Source organism: Misgurnus anguillicaudatus, chromosome 21, assembly GCF_027580225.2.
Source record: "Misgurnus anguillicaudatus chromosome 21, ASM2758022v2, whole genome shotgun sequence".
NCBI lineage: Eukaryota > Metazoa > Chordata > Actinopteri > Cypriniformes > Cobitidae > Misgurnus > Misgurnus anguillicaudatus.
Genome location: NC_073357.2, coordinates 33,977,495 through 33,996,964, shown reverse-complemented (window position 1 = coordinate 33,996,964; position 19,470 = coordinate 33,977,495). Strand labels below are relative to the sequence as shown.

Below are 19,470 nucleotides of genomic sequence, written 5' to 3'. Positions count from 1 at the left end.
GATGCGTCACTGAATGTAACTGCCGATTTTGTCACATAGGGTGTCAAATTTCGTTCATCCCCCCCTCCACTAGATGGCAGACATGTCATACTTTATACCCGACTCAGAAAAACATCATGCTTCTATACAAACTCTTAGAGCAAGAGCGCGTTGAAGTGCGCAACAGCATAGCTAGTGTTCAAGCGAGTCATTTTATCAGAGCGATAACCTCAGCGAGTTTTTTCAATACATGATCATATAATGGCATCAAAAAAGCTTACCTGCAATGAAGTGTTGGGTCTTATATTCACTGACAATGATTATGAAGGGGAATATCTGCCTTCAGAAGATGCTGGTGATTCATTTAGTGACCACGATTCAGACGCGCCCCTGCTTTGCAATCGTGCGGCTGGACAAAGTGAAAGTGTAGCTATACACCAAGCACATGATAAATCCTTTGCCAATGTCAGTGGTGGGAATGTTACACGGGGTCGGAGAATTCATCGGGTTAGCAGGCGTGTTACAGGTGTGGGGAATGAGGCTGGAGGTAATATGCGCGTCCAGTCTTTTTACCGTGCAAGCAATGTAGAGCGAGCTGCGTCTTCCCGAGCGGGCCCTGGGAGTCTGTCGGGCGAGCGGCCGACTTCCAGTGCTCCGTCCCGTGCACACAATCATGGCGACAGTAAAGGCAATTGTCCAAGCTGTGCAAATTCTCTCCACTCGGGGCGCATGCGAGGCAGATCTGGGCAGCGCATGCGTAGCAGGAGCAGAGGCGGTGTTACACGGGGCAGAGGAGCCATTATGCATAACGTTAGTCTATCGGCGCGCAGATCAGTTTGTTTACTACTTACTATTTACCTGAGCGTTCAGTATTGTGCAATATAGCATACAGAAGGTGAGGGACATTTTGGGGGGAAAGAAGTGCTGCATTTTATCATTCAAACATGTGACTTTTCATGAAAATTCAAGATGGCTGCCACATATGACGTCATAATATGCAAATTTAATGGGACATTTTATTTCCCTCCATAAAGTGTGTCATCCTTAATATTTCTCTAATTTACAGAAAGTCTCTATCTCTTATCACGTTTAAGATATAGCCTTTTGAAAGTAACATGTCAAAATTAAACGTTTTAGGAAAAAACCTCTGGCGCCTAAAGGGTTAACTTTTAATAATCAGACAAGGCGCGATAGCTTCTTTTGCATCTTTACTTCACAACTCCATAAGCACAACAAACCCCTCCCTTACCCGAGGCTTCTGCCCATGCTCACAACTGCTGTGGCATGCTGGGTAATGGAGTTCTTAACATAACGTACTCATAACATCACATGATCCACTAAATGCAGATGACCAAGCTGTCTATCAACTTTGCCAGCACGGCTGGAGCAGGTCGTAACAGATTAGTAAGGTAAGAATACTAAAGCATAAAACCATGTCAGCAAATGTATTATCATTAAAGTTTTGTGGAAATAACACATTATCACTATATTTACATAAAAAAACTAAATATAAAATAATGGCATTTTTTCTTTTAATATGTAAAGAAAAACGTTTAATGAAAAACTGCCTAGAAAACACAAATGTTATTTATTCCTTGCACAAAAACATTGTTTCTTACTTAAACTTATTTTATTAAATTATATTTTTTTCGTACAAGCATATTTTTACTTGCAAAGTAAAAATAGAAAACAAATAATAAACAATATATCAGTATTGCAAAATATAACATTTAAACAAAATATTATAAATATAGCAAATATAATAATATAACAACATTTCTAAGTATAAAAACAATATCATTTGTTAGACAAAACATATTTTTTCTTGCACAAACTTATGTACTTTTTTTGTACAAACATATTTTTTACTTGCACAAAAATAGTAAAAAACATATGTAATAAAAATATAACAGTATTACAACAACAAGCCATCAACATGGCCGCCATGTCCCAGAATGCAACGCTGCACCCAAGCCCTATAGAGGCCCATTTTTTTATTTTTAGAGGCACATAGTTTGGATCTAACACAAACATAAAATTGGTCACCGAGCACAAAATGAAGGTTCTGCCATGGTTATCTCAGTCACCCTAACTTGAACCCTTCAGTAGATTAGTGGGGTGAACTAAAGAGGAGACAGGACCTGGGAATTTGAAGGGGCCAAAGAGATTTGGTATAGAGAAATGATGTCTTATTTCTTGTCTGGTGTTCTCCAAACTCATTAGACATGTTATGTTTAATTTTGGTGAAAGGCCTTTAAAACAAGTTGTTGTGGCCACAGTGTACTGGACAAAACATTTATTTCATAGTGAGATTTTCAACCCATTTTTAATTATTTTATTTCAATGAAAGGGTAAAGTTTTGTGATTTTCTTTTTACGAAAAGATCGAAAGGACTAACAATGCAGATTATTTTACAGGCTTCTGGGTTCATATTTATCAAGAGTGCCGATAATTCTCACCGTGACTGTAAGGGACATCATTCAGGGTGAGATGCTTACTGCGGACAGGAAAGCTCATTGCAACATAGTCTACATTTGATAAGACAAACGCAGTAATCATCATGAATAGGCTGTCTGTAAGACACATTATCAACACTATCAAAAAACAGTAAAACAAGAAGGATATGTTATTTAATCTAATTCAAGAGTTAACCTTTAGTCATCTTGAAAACATTCATAAGAGCACTAAACAAAAATTTTACCAGTAAGCAAAATGACCTAAATCTCCCTATAATGGCCACCACTGTATCAACAAAGTATCTTCATGCTCTATAAAGATAGAATAGAGCCATCATAAGGAAATTTAGGTCATTTTCAATACACATTCCTTACATTCTCTGTCTATTAATTAAAGATAATATTAGGGGCAATTTAAGAGTTTTTTTTTTAAATACATACAAGATGAACAGTTTGAAAGTGTTGAGATTAAATGTTTCACTCACATCAGTTTTAGTATTAGTTTTACCCCTAAAGGGTTGATTGTCTTCTCAGTTTTTTTTCAGTGAGGATAAATTCTGTTTTACTTAATTTCCGTAAGAGCAGATGAGCAAATGTGTTTGCCTTTTTAGGTTGTAAATCACGCATCCCTACCATATATAGAAAACCTCAACACCTCCTTAGACTCCTATATAAGCTGGCTGTATGACAAGAATTAATGCTCTTGAAGCAACTTTTACATCTTGTTTTTTTTTGAAGACCGCGTGGAAGAGACACGGTTGCCAACAATACAATACAGGTAAGAGGTGATTTTTTTCTGCCTTATCTGGCGTTGAATAGTTGAAGAGAGGGTTCATTACCCCTTAATTGTTACAGGCCCACAGGTGGGCCCAAATAGTTTACTTAACCGATAATAGCCTATTCTAAAACTAAAATAATTGTGACAAACTATTTATGGTTGAAAAGAAGCTCTAAATGAGGCTGATTCTGCTTGGCCAGTCGCGACATTTGCACCATGTAAAAAATTATTTGCTGCCTTAAAATTTTTTGTTGAATCAACTCAGATTTACAAGTAATTTTAACTTACGATTATTTATCTTGACTAAAGATGAGTTGTTATAACTTATATTTGAAAGAAGTCAACTTCATTTTATAAGCTGTAGCAACTCATCTGTCGTCAAGATAAATAATAGTAAGTTAAAATTACTTGTAAATCTGAGTACAGATTTTTTTCTCTGTGGCACGCCTGCATTCGTCTGCATCTGTGGCACGTCTCCGAATTGCAAACAATGGCAAAATTTAATGAGATGGTATGTTTTCTGCCACAGCAAACATGTCATCTGAGACATCATATAGGAATGAAACGTGCTCTCATAGATGTAAAATTCTGATGTTCTGGTCCAAGGGTCTATTCTGCACATTTTTGGTTCAAGAATTATCTAACAGAAGAAATTTGTGATTTAAAAAACACATTACTATGTAAAAGATAGCTAACATTTTCTTTGCCCACTTTGCCGTTAGACAAAATGAAAGGAGGAGAGGTTGGTTAATATTTCTCCTTTTGTTTGCAGACTGTCTTCGACACAAAGATGTTTTGGGGAATTCTTTTCATCAGTCTCTCACTGAATTTATGGTTCTGTGAATCTACTAAATGTAAGTGATAAACTGATTTATTTATTGCTCTTTAAACCTCACATAAAACATTCAAATGTATTATACTTTAAACTGTATTCAAAGTGCTTTAAAGAATATCTCAGTTGTTGTTTTTCACACTACATTTATTATTAACATGACATTTTAAATTTCTGCAGTAAAGGGCATATTTTTAGTTCAAGATAAAGAAACATCTGATGAATCTGAACATTTTCTGGAGAGATTTAGATATAAGGCTCGAAGCTGCAAAGAAATTCAGGAGAAGTACAACATTAATAAAGGTAAGTTTGTTTTACTTCTTTTTTCCTTCTTTTTTCATTCTAACTGTTTAACTATTGACACCATTGCTTTTTTCCACACAGATGGCCTATACTATCTGACCACAGAAAATGGGGTGATTTACCAGACGTTCTGTGATATGACCACAGCGGGGGGAGGCTGGACGTTGGTGTCCAGTGTGCACGAGAACAACATGAATGGAAAATGCACTGTTGGTGATCGCTGGTCAAGTGAGCAGGGCAGTGACCCCAACCGTCCTGATGGTGAAGGAACGTGGTCAAACACAGTCACGTTTGGTACAGTATTGGCCGCTACCAGCGATGATTACAAGGTATTTTTAATTATGAATTTATATATATATATATATATATATATATATATATATATATATATATATATATAATTTATATTACATTTTTATTCTTTTCAAATAGACAAATTTTGTGTTTGTTATATGACTACGATTTGAAAATGCTCATTACATAGAATTGACAGCCTGTATCTCATCTGTCACAGAATCCTGGATACTTTGACATTGCAGCACAAGATGTTTCTGTGTGGCACGTTCCTAATAACATTGAGATGGAGCAGTGGAAATCTGCCTCATTCCTGCGATATCACACTACATCTCACTTCTTAAGTGACAACGGTGGAAACCTTTTCAAATTATTTAAGGTTAATAAGTTTTTGTTACTGGTCATTTACAGCAGACATTCCATAGCCACTTACAATGCATTGTTGGTATACGGCTGTGGGTTCCCAAATAATCATACCCATGATCTTGGCAATGCTGCCATCATGCTCTATTGAAAACACTACTCAATCCTATTATCAGTTTTCAAGTTGACAAGTTTTATAAGTCTAAAGAAGGTTGATGAATCTGATCAAACAGAGATTTTTGACAGTAATAATAATACTGTATGATGTTGGTTGTTACATAATGAAAAGAACCATGAAAAATACTAAAGAATAATCATAGATACTATTACTCATAGATACTATTTAACATTGTGCAAAACAGTACCATTATTGTAAAATAAATGAAATAGCATCTGTTTTAGAAATTGGGAAAAATACTAAATTACAAATACTACTATAAATACTAAATTAATCTTTATCTGTTTTTCAGAAATATCCAGTGAGGTTTGGAATAGGGGAGTGTCTCAAGGATAATGGACCTTCTATTCCAGTAGTGTATGACACTGGTGATGTAGAATACACCAAAACCCTTTATGGTCCTCTTTCAAGAGGTGTGATAATATCTCAATATTCATTTAATTTCAAGCCATTTTAATGTATATCAGTATTACCAACAGATTTATTCATCCACTCCTAATATAGGTTCTGAAAATGTTTGTTCCAGTGATGCCAAAGAATAAACATTTTGGGTTCTCAAATGGTTCTTAAAGGGATAGTTCACCCAAAAATGAAAATTCTGTCATCATTTACTCACTCTTATGTTGTTACAAACCTGTATAAATTTCTTTGTTCTGATAAACAGGAAGATATTTTGAGAAATGTTTGTAACCAAACCTTTGGGGGACCCCATTCACTTCCATGGTATTCTTTTGTTCTACTATAGAAGTGAATGGGGCTCATGATCGGTTTGGTTATGAACATTCCTCAAAATATCTTCCTTTGTGTTCATCAGAACAAAGACATTTATTTTTGGGTGAAACATTCATTTTAAAAGAAGCACTTCTTCATACCTTTTTTTATAGACTGAAGTAGGGGTGCACGATATATCGAAAATTTATCAGGTGCGATGCAAAGCAAGCTCAGTGTTACAATTTTATCCTTCTATGTTTCTGAACTTGATCATAGTTGTATCCATTATAGGTCTTCGCGGAAGGACACGGGTCTATATTTTGAAAAATCTATCATTAATAGATTATACATATTATTGTATAAAGTTAGTCTTTCTACACCTCTCACAATGTTAATAAATCCCTTTAAAGGGGTCATCTTCACAAGTATTCCAGTAAAGTAACAGTAAAGTGCATTCAGCTTTGTTCATGTCAAAAAGAGTTTGGTTGGATTTATGTAATTAATATAAATATTTAATAAATCTAAATATCAAAATAAAGTACTGAGTTATTGTCACACATTACTAGTTGTTTGTCACATGTATAGCATAGTTTTTAACCTGAATTATATTTAATTATATCTTTAGAATATGCATTACCTGTTTATTTTATTAGATATCTAACTGATAAAAATAAAAGCAAATAAAAATATAATTTCTCTAAGAAAGACATATTGCCAGGCATATTGCCATCGCACCAACACTGTAAAAAATACTTTGCTGCCTTAAAATTTTTTGTTGAATCAACTCAGATTTACAAGTCATGTCAACAGAGATGAGTTGTCACAACTTAAAAATATAGTTGCGAAAAGTCAACTTAATTTTATAAGTTAAAACAACTCACCTGTAGTTATAACAACTCATCTCTAGTCAAGAGGAATAATGGTAAGTTCAAATGACTTGTAAATCCGAGTTGATTCAACAAAAAACTTTAAGGCAGCAAAGTATTTTTTACAGTGAACTAACAGAACTACCGCATATTTTCTCATTATCGTGCAGCCCTAGACTAAAGAACCTTCATCCATGAAGAAAAGCACAAGCAGTTATGTATTCGCCTTTGATAATAATGTATTTTATAGTTTATATAATAACATGGTTGGAAAAAAGTAGGAAATAAAGTAAGATTAGTCCCTTTATTGATTACCATATAATATAAACTATTTCTTAAATTGAATCTATATTAAATCTGTATATTTTAGGGGAATTTCAGTCTGGGTTCATCACATTCAGAGTCTTCAATAATGAGAAAGCTGCCATGGCTGTATGTTCTGGTGTTAAACCAACTGGATGTAACACTGAACATGTAAGTTACTACAAAAATGAGTCACTAGTATTCAATCAAAATTTACTTTTCTGTTCTGAAAACAATTCACTGTAGTGCCTTATGTGAATTACAAACTTTTAAACAATGTGAACTGCAAACAAAATGTAAATTTTTCTGCATGATTAAATAAATAAAAAACATGCTTTTTTACAGTACTGTATTGGTGGAGGTGGACACTTTCCAGAGGCTGCCCCTAGACAGTGTGGAGATTTCGCAGGTTTTGACTGGGATGGTTATGGTACTGGTGTAGCCTCGAGTGTATCAAAAAATCTAATCGAAGCAGCGGCACTTATGTTTTATCGATGTCAATCTATTTTGAGAAAATCAAATCAGACATAATTCCAGAATCATCAGCATGTATGCCTATTCTGTACTTTATGTCTTCATAAGAATCAATTAAATGTCATGAACCCACCCTGTTACAGCAGTGCTTTTTCACACCTCCGATTTGAAAAAACTTTCCAAAAGGGGCGTTGTTAACAAAGGGTAAAGTGTGGAGAAAAGGTGGAGATTGCATTAAAAAGGAGTTCCATTAAAGCCACACAGACATTCCGTAAAATACACGGGAAAGGCATCCGGGATTTTTCCGGGACTTAGATTTTTTGTTCATTCACACTGCCATGATTACCCGGCATCTGATGGTCTCGGAAAGACACGTGACCTGTTGAAAGTCCCGCCCTCTCTTCTACGCAGTGTCTGAAGTTTGCATATTATTTATTATTTCTCTCTTCAGAAACCACTTGCGTTCATTTTTGTTTATGATAAGATTATAAAGGAGCGCGTGACGCACCGTTCTAATGCTGGTGAATGATGTCAGCTTCAGAGTGGATATTTGACGAGCTCCCTGATCTCTGTTTTAATTCAGTTTTCAGACATTTCTCATCGTGATTGTTTATATGCATTTAAAACCCGCATTTTGAGGAACTGAACGATATATCTTGTTGGGATGACGCGCGGGTATTTTCGTCTATAGCTCAAATGAGCATGCAACGCGATATTCTTTAATTCTGCTGAATGATCTCCGTTTCAACGCAGTAAGTAACGAGCTAACTTACCTGATATCTGCTTCAGTCCAGTTTGTTGACATTTCTCGTCGTGAATGTTGTAAGTCATTTTAAAGAGTTGATCCAACTTCATGTTGCCATGACACGCGCGTCCACACTACGCCACGTGCGTCATTGTTTATGCGTCTCATTTGTCATTTCCTGATAACTGCGTCAATATAGTTTGCAACATTTCTCGTGGTGAATGTTTATATGCATGTTATCTCTCGTTTTAAGGAGCTGAATTATAACTTGTGTTGTGATGATGCGCGCGTCCTCACTACTACACGTCCATTACGGCATTGTTTCGGCTTCTTGTTCACACAGAGGGTTCCCTTTCGAGAGCGGTCACTCGACATTGCGTCCGCTGACGCTATGGGAACTCCTCCCTCTTCCGGTTTCTCTGAAGCTTTTGTAAGGAGCCACCCACTGGCCCAACGAAGGTATCCAATGGCGCGGTGAAGGGATCACATGTTCTTTCCGTCCGTAGCGCTTCTAGAAGAATAATTCCATTTATTTATTTCTTTGACTTCTGTGTTTAAATTATAATCTGACTCCAATTTAATATAGTAAGAATTTAGTGCATTATTCCAATTATTTGTTGATCATAATTTAGATATTTGATTATTTATAAATTCCACTAATCTTAGTTATTCGTTCATTAAGACCCGATATCGCACAGGATATACGCCAGCCGTTGCGTATATCTCACGGACACAAAATTGTCAGTCTGATCTTAGTCAGAGGTTGCCGGGCAAACTAATACTTTTACGTCTGGCCGCTCCATGCTCGCTCCGATCATAAAAATAGTTACTTTAGTCACTCTCATGCAACTTGCTAAGGCAGGTGATAGACATAAATCGGAGAGCCTTGATGAAAGTGCCTTATGCTCCATTCGACCATCAAAACACCAGTGTGATCATATCCTGACAGAATAATCTTGCTGTAATACCAGACTCCTTCTAATCTACTGGTCATAACAATTTCTGAAAGAATTAAAATAAATCAATACAATTTCTGAAGAATTTAGATGAATCAAGTGTAACAATTTATTATACCAGGAAGGTTCCAGCTTCAAACATAAATTAAAGAATATCATACAGAATATGATTCAATTCCAATTAATTAAAATGATCAACAGTTGCAAAAGTTACAAATTCATATCTGGCAATAGACAAATGGCTACAGAGTACTTCCATCATGAATATAATGCAATACACACCAAGTGATGTAGGAAGATTCTTGTTAAACATTTCTTCCATTATGTTTGAATACACAACCACAAAGTGTGGGGAAGATTCTTGCTAAAGAATACTTCCATGATGTTTGAATACACACACACAAAGTGTGGGGTAGATTCTTGCTAAAGAATACTTCCATGATGTTTGAATACACACACCCAAAGTCTGGGGAAGATTCTTGCTAAAGAATGCCTCCATAATGTTTGAATACACACACCCAAAGTGTGGGGAAGATTCTTGCAAAAGAATGCCACCCAGAGTCTCATGCCAGGCCACCTTATATACACAGAATGAGACAAAGAATAATAAAATCTCAAAGCAGGATTTCGTTGGTCGGTTCTCGTGACCTGAAGGAGCACCAAATGGGACTGTTAACCATCTGTAATCTAGATCTCCTCATGAGGTGACACGCCTCGCAGGAGTCCAGATTATGTCTTAAGTTCTAAACGTTGGTACACTTTCTCTCAGAATTATAGAAATTAGACCTTTTTAACCATTGCACCATCACCTTTAAAAAGAAACCAAACATGAAGATGAAACATTTGTAGCATCACAACATATGCACAACAACACATGCATATGACATTACATAGATTCAATAGACCTTTGGTGAACTGGAATTTGGGAGAGGAAGACAGAGAGTTTTAGTCCTGGTTATTAGCAACACCTGGGGATTTGATTGCTTTATGGGTATCTCCACAAGCAAACCCAATGCTGATTTCTTGAACAGATACTACAATTTTATTGAACAACTGAAGTGTACTGGCCAATGCCGCCCATGACGGCATATAGGGGCGGGACTTCCGCTACTATATAGCCTGTTTAGGCGGCAAAATACTCAGATTCTTTCTCTTCACCGTGACTGAAGCGTCTCGCTGTAGATTGTCGCACTTGTGAGGGACGCAAGGATCGCGTCCCTTACACGTGTTCCGGCAAAATTTTACAAGGATTTAGAGCTTCGCTCCTTGAGTGAAGAACTGTGTTTCTTATAGACTCCGAGATATATCGAATAACTGTGTTCTCGGCAGCGAACCACCGCCGCCAGCGCGCCGTTAGTGGCAATGCTGCCAAACTGAGGAGAACGTCGCGTGCCTTCCACGGTAACGTTACGCCCGCCCTATTAGCCTCATACCCCCGGGGTATTCCGAGGTTATGGACGCGGGAAAGCCACAAGGCTTCCTTTCCCCACCTACGCAGTGCGGAAAATGCCACAGTGTGCACAATACATTTACCGTTGCAAATACCCTCTCATATGTGTTTGTCCTGTACTTATAGCGTGCTTCGGCCGCTCCCCTTACATGATTAGACCCCCACCCTGGCGTCTGCCTTGTAATTTAACGCACTTTGGCCAGTACTAGCATGAACAGACCCCCTTCGGAACCGGTCGCGTGCGAGCACATCGCGCAGACGGCTCCTTTCATAAGACCTTCATTTGCGACATGGCCGTCTGTCACACTTGTATGGATGTAACGTTAAGGTTCCTTGGCGTTTTTTGAAGTCGACAGCTCACAAAAACGTATTTGGTTTTTTTTGGCTTGTTAGATGTACACCTTGTCACACAGCAGCTTTTAGGTATTATTCTGTTTTTAAGTTTAATCTGTAAATAAGTTTTTATAAGCTGTCTACCCCAAAAAACGAGCGTTTAAAGACACAAAAATGGACACAGGCAACCTTTCATAGTACTTCTATTAGTAAAACTGCGTCCACTATGGGGAAACGTAGTCGCCGATCCACTTTATTCTCCTTAAAGACTGGGTTTTACGGCTCGACAGCTTATAAAAACTTATTTCTGGGTTCTTTGGCTTGTTAGCTGTACATATTGTCACACAGCAGCTTTTAGGCATTATTCAGTTTTTTGTTATAAGCCAGAAATGACAAGGAGGCGGCTTTTCGCAATACAAAGTCAATGGAGACGGTTGGATTGCTTTCCCCCCCGGTGGGCGTGGTTTTCAGGTTATGACGCGCTGCGCTCTGTCTCTATCCCCGCCATGGGCGTGGCTACGCGCGCATTTAGGCCACGTCACTACGAGAGCTATTTTGCGTAGCGTCATACGTACACACGGACCTGCTATTCTTCAGACGTACTGAGGGGGGCAGCAATACACCATTAAAGTGTCTAAGCCTGCAAAAATTATACAAGAAGAAACGTTACGTATACAGAGAGTTATACTTGTGCCTGTGATCCAGGCTACATTTATTGCTCTTCTTATGATCAGTGGTGGTACCGCATCACACACCACACACACATTCACGCCCCCCATCTGTTTCGGGTGACGACGGGAATATGTGTTGGATATGCTTAATGATTTCAGATGTTGTGTCCAATGGCCGCTGACGGGCAGCGAGCTGCCAATCAGCACAACATATTTCTGTGCCCTGTATATTGACACCACATTTTTTTATTTGTTAATTTTTTAGTCATTATAACAAGTCACTTGATGGGTGGACAAAAAAACAAGAGCAACACCGTCATGACCGCAACCTTCTTAAACCTGATGCCATTAATGCGAGCGCGTCATTAAAACCCTATCATGATTACTTAATAACTGTAAAAACATGCATCTGCGCACGCACACACACGTGCGCGCACATAAACAATTCAATGCATTGGTTTAGTGCTGTTGCAGAAGACTACACGTGTCAAGCAGTGGTGCTCTCATGAGGTGCCTTTTTAAACGCATCGGTCCAGCGGAATGCTATCATATTTTAAACACAATCATATATTAAACACGAGGGACGTGTTGCTACAACTCCTTGAAATGCATATCATAAACAGGATTAATACCTAGTGATCTGATTCTGACTTCAGACAGAGCGCAGCTCTCTGCACGTACGCGAGAGTGAGAGAGAGGCGCTAATATGCAGCGGGTCATATTTTAAACAAAAAGTAAAGTTTGCCTCAGCAAACACATTAAACTCAACAAATACATAAGGATGACTACTTTAGTTTATGTTTAGACTTCGGAGTTCGGACAGACGCGAGAACGCGTGCACGTGAGACAGAGGGAAGCGCAGCTGCTCATGACGCGGCGCGCTGGATTTTAGTGGTAGAAGGAGACCAAGACGCGCGCATTAATGCAGGTACGTGCAAGAAGGAATTCTCTCTTTACAAGCTCTCCACGTAAAGTGAAGCCAAACCCTCATGTGAGGAAAAGCATGCATTGTGGGTGTTAATACAGGGCTCAAAATTAACTTTTTTATTTGGTAGCACTGGTGCTCCCAACTTTAAAGAGTTAGGAGCACCAGCAAAAATTTAGGCGCATCCATCCAAAAATTAAAAAGCACCACAACTACAATGTAAATGTTAATAGATTTATTTTATTAAAAATAAAACACCACCACCGGGCTTTACACGTCCTATGGCCAGCATTTAAAAGTTGGTCTTCTATTTTATTTTATTTTATTTTATTTTATTTTTTGCTGCATAAATTCCTAAATTAATACCCAAATGCTGTTGAAATAGTATAGCAGCAATAATAATTTAACAATTACAGGTAACATGATTAAGATTACATAGAAAATCTAGCAAACACATAAAACACTGATTAATTGTGACATTACAAAAGTGACCCTAATATAGAAGGCTAATATATAGTGGTATTGATAACTGCATTACCAGGATGCTTTTACTACTAAATAGGCAATGTTTTAAAAAATACAACAAAAACATACCATCAGCATTGTCGCATTCCACAGCAACATGGACCACAAGGATGTTTGTCGAATGGCCATTCACCAGCGCATGCGCACATACACCATCAAACACACTTTGACAGACAGGTCGGTGTCTCCATCAATAATAAACACATTTGTCATGACACGTCTTGTGTTTTTGGCACTTTCGCCATGTTTAAGCAAGGTACGTCTGGCGCTTAAAATGTTTTGATTCCGCCATTAACGCCGTTTTACAGGATTTACAGTAAACACAGTAAGTTATATTTTCATAGCGGAGACACTCGAAATCTTTAAGCCACTCTCTCTGAAAGGTTTAACGTCAACTCGTATTTTCCGGTGGTGGAGTTACATTTGAATCCGGATTGTCGTCAAAAAATACAGTAATAACCTTGGCTGTAATCGGCTCGCTCTTCACATTTCCGCGCTTCACGGCAACAAGGAATGACTGACGCTCATATAAGCCAATCTGCGGTCTTCATTAAATGCAAGAACTTAATGGTGAAATTTGATTGGTTATGTATCGTTGGAGAGAACACTGAACCTGGGACAGCGCCAGCACGCAGGATCACAATCAACTCGCGTCACAAGGAAATGGGCAGTCGCACAAATGCTCCCAAATATATTTTAAGGTCGCACAGATTAAATTTCGGTCGCATATGCGACCAAAATTGTCGCAATTTCGAGCCCTGTAATATAAAACTATGATGATAATAATAATAATAACCATTCGCCAACTATCGTCGTGACTATCGCCATGAAAGCCTGCCATAGGCGATATGTCTGAAGATCGTCGATACACGATACTATCGTCTATCGGCACAACCCTAGTTGGTTGTGATCCTTCACACCGCGTAGCGATCCGTCTCGAAGCGCAATGCACAACGCTCAACCCCGCTCACTAAATGCATCCGTTACACACGAGCTGCAGAGTAATGGGTGGTGTGGCCGCTCGCTTCGCACAGCGATCTGTCTCGACACACACACACACACAGCAGTGCACAATGCATCTCGCACGCCCCAGATTGGTGGCAACGTTGCTCTATACTACATGCATTGCACTATATACGTGTATATACATATATATTTTTTTTTTACTTATTTATTTATACATTACTAATAGCAGCCTGCATGCCTAGCTATTAATGTATGTCTGCATCAAATAGAGGCTTATTGTACTGCATTGCATATATATATATATATATATATATATATATATATATATATATATATATATATATATATATATATATATATATATATATATATATGTAACAGATGGCTCGGAGTCAGATTGAGGCCATTTGGCGTCTGGATCGTAAACAGCCCTAAAATTGTGACTTTAGATAACCCTGTGTCCTGATAACACAATCACCCAGATATCTACCACCTATCAAGGCTGTAAAGTGGGCGACAATTAAAACAAATGCAGTCTTCAAAGGAATCCCACCAGAGAAACCTGAGAGCCGTTCGTTCGACGATCGCCAGAGACACAGCTGGGGGCGCAGACTGTATGTCTGTGATGAAACCACATTTAAAGATCCCAATGAGCTGTTTAAATGTATATATATATATGTTATATCCCTTTACTGCATGATTATGTATGTGTGATGTAACTGTGTGTTAACACTTTAGTTAGATTTTGTTCACTTTAGCATGGTTCATATCTTTAGGTATGAAATTATTATTCAACGTGATTTTAAAACCATGTCTTGTCTAGTATCAAATTAACCTACTCTTTATTTCCTAATCATTTCTATGTATCATATTACCATAAGCCGCATCAATGTCATTTAATATCGATTCGAAGGGTTATGGAAACAACCCTTTATCATTATGCAAGTACGCAAATGCGATGTCTGAAAGATCAAAGGGCTTGTTTCCCCGCGCGACCGAACACTTCACACATTGGTCACACCCCAAAATGGGCTGGGCGTGTGAAAGGTCAAAACGGCCTATCGCCCAAGCCATCATAGCTCATTTGCTCATTGATCATCGCTCAATAGCTCAATTCGAACGATTCGCTCAGTATCTCAGTCAGTGGCTTAGTTCACTCATGAGCGCCCAGTCGCCCGGTTACCCAGGTAACCCGTCAGCGCAGTTTGGAAACTCGCTGAGACTCACCCAGAGTCCCTCGGATTCATCATCTTTTCTCTGAGCCCTGTCTCTTCAGGACAGTCTTTCCTGGCTTTGCGCTAGAGTTCGGAAAACCCCGCGGACCAATCCGCCCTACGAAACAACTTAACGGACTTCCATCTTAAACGAACACACCTGGATACTCTCTCTCTCTCCTTGCTCGCACCGCGAGCATAAGAAACTTCGCACCGCATCACAAAGAGCCAAACGCAAGTATAAACTCGTTTAACTCGCTGATGTTCAAGCTTTACCCCTTATGAAAATTAAGGCGATCCTTAGAGATTACCCGATGGTTTGTGCAGATGTTAAGCAATAGTGCTATTGCCAATCTTTCACTCTCTCTAGTTATTTTCAATCTTTTCTTTCTCATCTATGTTTTATGTTATTGTATGTGTGTATGTTTAGTTAGTCGTTATGTGTACTTCATTTTATAGTTAATAAACCGGTTTGCATTTTCACAATTGAATTGTTTCTGTGTTCAATGCTCATGAAAGTAAAGTCACTATTTCTGCCTTTTGTTCCAGCTACACGCTGCGAGTAGCACTGTATATCAGTGAGAAGGTTAATTTTAAAGGCCATGAAATTAACATTTCTTAGACGTTAATATACGATTATGGATATATGTCTTCGGTGGACGAACATATTAATTAATTGTTATTATTAATTCTGCTACGCCAGGTAAAACCTGATAAACTTGTATAATTAATTACAGTTAATTATACATAATATTCCCTTTTGAGCTAAAATCTAAGATTCCCTTGGGAATCCCCGTAGTATTTCGGTCGGAGGTTCATAGTGTTATAAATAACGTTATTTCCCTCCTCCCGCAAATTCGCTACATATAATGGTGGAGAACGCGCGGGCAGATTTAAACATTATTTTCTGAGCAAACCAGTTACAAATCAAATGTGTTTTTGCATTGTGTGAATGCTATAACTGATTTCGTTCTTTATTTGTATGAATGAAAATGTATTTTCCTGTACCATTTTCAGGACGTAACAGACTCGCGCCCCTGTTATGTATAGTTAACTGCAGTCTTTAAGGTAACCGTATTAAAAACCCTTTTGATACGCTGCATTACCGTCTGATTCCGCCTAATAAAGAGTAGAATTCCTTTATTTAGAGCGAAGCGGTGGTCGAGTGAGCACTCCCATCTGATAAGGCCTTTTTGTTAAATCTCCAGGAAATGATTTACAATTAGAGAAGCTGTCTATTGTATTTTTCCATTTTATTCACGTACGTGGATTTTTAAAATTGTAAGCACCGAGGGTAAGACTTTTCAATTTTAAAGGAGATGAAAACTTGATCAAGTATTTATAGTCACAACGTATGATAAAGCACGTTGGATTCTTGTTTATTTCGTGTCCCGGTAACGTAAGCCAAAAGAGGCACCGGCTGAACACGAGCGAATTACATCCGTCGTCTTAGCAACGCAGCAGGGGCCGATGTAATTACTGTATAGAAGCGAATCTTTGTCAGTTTAAAGCGTATTACCTAGTTCTAACACTAGATGTCAGTCTTGAGTGTCTAACACTTCTTCTTCTCCATTACTTTACGTCTGACTTCCGCTTTCTTTGTTTGTTGGGCGAAATATCGCCATCTAGTGGGAAAAGCTCGTTTGGTCCTCTCATAAACTCTTTTGGGAGTGTATGACAGGAATCCAACTTGGATTTTTGACCTTACTTCAATAACTAGGTTATTCTACTACTTTGTAGTTTTATTTCCTACATATTGAATGTTATGGTCCTAAATTATAAATAATAATTAATATTGCTGTGGCTTTATTAATTTATTATTTCTTTATTGAATTTTTATTTTATTTTGATTTATTTTATTTTTATTTTATTGCATTTTTTTGCTGGTCTCTCTCACTCCTTACTCTCCTGTTCTCTTTTCTATTGTAGAGATTGTATTTTTAATTAAGTTTAAATTTAAATGCAATGCGGTTTGATTTATTTTAAATTTTAATTGAATCAATTCTTTACTGTGAATAGAATTCAGCCCCATAAGTCCCATTCTCAGTGAATTCATTTATGTTTTAACTGGTGCAATAGGATAAGCCCCTGTGCATCTCTTGAAAGCTAACACTTGATAGATGAATCAGAGGCTTCGCCAGCGGTGAGTTCTACAAGAGACCGGTCCCGCTGAACTGACTCGAGTGTGTACAGTCGGGGTGCTGCGGTAGCTCCCTCCTTTAGCACCTTAGGCAGCAAGACACAGTGCAACCTCTGCAACCGGGCACTCCAATCGCTAACCTTGCCAGCTGACACACAAAAGCCCTAGCGGCAGTGCCAGTTGGTAGGTGACACCTTTGAGTGCGGCCCGGCGGCGTGAAGGGTGTGACTGTTGAGCGGTCGAGGTGGGGAGGGCAGAAGGCCCGGCACTCTTGGCTGCGTGCTCAGGGAAGCGCCTTGTCTCTGTGTTCCACCCTGGGTTTCCTTAAATAGTCAACGAGTGTTGGTGTAAAAGAGATGCACTTTTCTCCCCTCTGTAGCCACTAGAGGCACCAGATCCCTCTCAGGTTGGGTCTAGCCCAGCCAATCTAGCTAAGCCACTCCCCTAACTCGCATGACTCCATAGTGCCCTCTCCCTGTAAGGCCCTGTCATCAAATTTAGGGTAGAGAACCTGCTAAGCTGAAACAGGAAACCCCTTTTTCCACCGCCTATCCTCTTCATTTTCCCAGCCTTAGGACTTCGTCTGTTGGCTGTCTCAATTCCCATTTTCAGTTTATTTTATTATTTTTATTTATTTGTTTTTTTTTATTATCATTTATTTGTTTTTTCCTCTCTTTTCCCTTTCCTGTTTCATTTCATTTCCAGCAACCTTGCTTTATGTTTTATTTTATTTTTATCATTATAATTAATTAATTTTAATTATTTTGATTCACTTTATTTTGGGTTGAAAGAGCAAAACTGCACAAACCATTAGGAGAATTCATTAGTAATACGCTCGAATAACCAAATGTCCAAGGCGACCTATAGGTTTTAACAAAGCGACAAATTACTAAAATTTTTCCCTTATTTCCCCACACTGATTATCTGTGCCGCCGGAGAAAGGCCCTGATAATAAGCTCATAGCCCCTATATATATATATTATTGCCGTAGCTCGCTGAACTGTGCGGACTCGCATTGGCTCTTTGTGTTTTCTCTTCTATCAGTGCGTCAACATGTCCAGATTACCAAGCCCTGTCAACCACTGGGACCAGCTAGAGGCCTGGCTCAGCGCTGTGACATCTGAACTCCTGCCCAACCTCGCCAATGAACTGCAACACCTGGAAAGAGAGCAACTCGACGGCACCCTGGACAAGTTCATAGCCCACGCCCCAACGAGGAGCTACAGTCACAAGGATATAGCCAAGATCACAGGTGCCATCGCTCACAACCTCATCATCCAGCTTAAACTGGGCGAAAGGAACATCGCCCAACTGGAAGAGGATGCAGCAGCTCTACAGCTCCAAGCAGCAGAGGCACGGAGGAATCAGGAGGACGCGCAGAATCGTCTAGATCAGCTGACACAGGGATTAGAGGATCAACACCCATCGATGGAGGAGAAACACTGGAGGCTAAAGGACGACATTGGACAACTCCAAGAGGCCTTGTCAAAACTCCGCACAGACACAGAGCACAAGGAGCAACAGGAAAAGACAGCCAGAGAAGAGCTGTCTGGAAAGCTCCAGCAGGCTGAACATCTTCTGGTGAGAGCAAAGGCAGAACTGAAGGAACGTGATGCCAAGCTGAAGGCCTGTGAGAATCACCTGCGAGCGGCTCGAGATGAAGGTCGAGCTCTGGCTCAGCAACGAGACCAGGCTAGGGACGACCTTGACTCCGCCCAAAGAGAACTCATTTATGCATATAAACTGCAAGCTGAACAAGTAAGGGAAAAAGCAACCTTTCCCTTTCATTCAACCAGTGAGCCTGCACCCCCCCACCAAAGCTTTTCTGTTGAAAAGGGGGGCGGGAGCCCACTGTTAAAGACATCAGCCAGCATTCCCGAACCTCTCACTACCACATGGGGGTGGGGACAGACAAATTTCCCGAGGTCACCTGCAGACATGCCCGGCGTGGCACCCAAAGACCTCGACAAGCTGGCTAGAAATATCCCAACATTTACCCCAGAGCCTG

The 19,470-nt window shown here is 39.0% G+C and overlaps 1 protein-coding gene across 2 annotated transcripts in view; it reads left to right on the top strand.

The window, feature by feature from the left end:
- The window catches only part of LOC129443713 (intelectin), a 38,848-nt gene extending 31,239 nt beyond the window's left edge, over positions 1-7,609 (top strand). The window contains exons 1-7 of one of the 2 annotated variants that reach the window (XM_073858982.1): positions 4,004-4,067; positions 4,226-4,348; positions 4,430-4,677; positions 4,863-5,021; positions 5,476-5,596; positions 7,131-7,234; positions 7,409-7,609. In XM_073858982.1, coding sequence (XP_073715083.1) covers positions 4,004-4,067; positions 4,226-4,348; positions 4,430-4,677; positions 4,863-5,021; positions 5,476-5,596; positions 7,131-7,234; positions 7,409-7,594 — 1,005 coding nt within the window. In that variant the 3' untranslated portion in view covers positions 7,595-7,609. Of the gene's footprint in view, positions 1-4,003; positions 4,068-4,225; positions 4,349-4,429; positions 4,678-4,862; positions 5,022-5,475; positions 5,597-7,130; positions 7,235-7,408 lie in introns of those variants that run through there. The other variant, XM_073858981.1, reaches the window with a different exon arrangement.
- Positions 7,610-19,470: the final 11,861 nt, after the last annotated feature.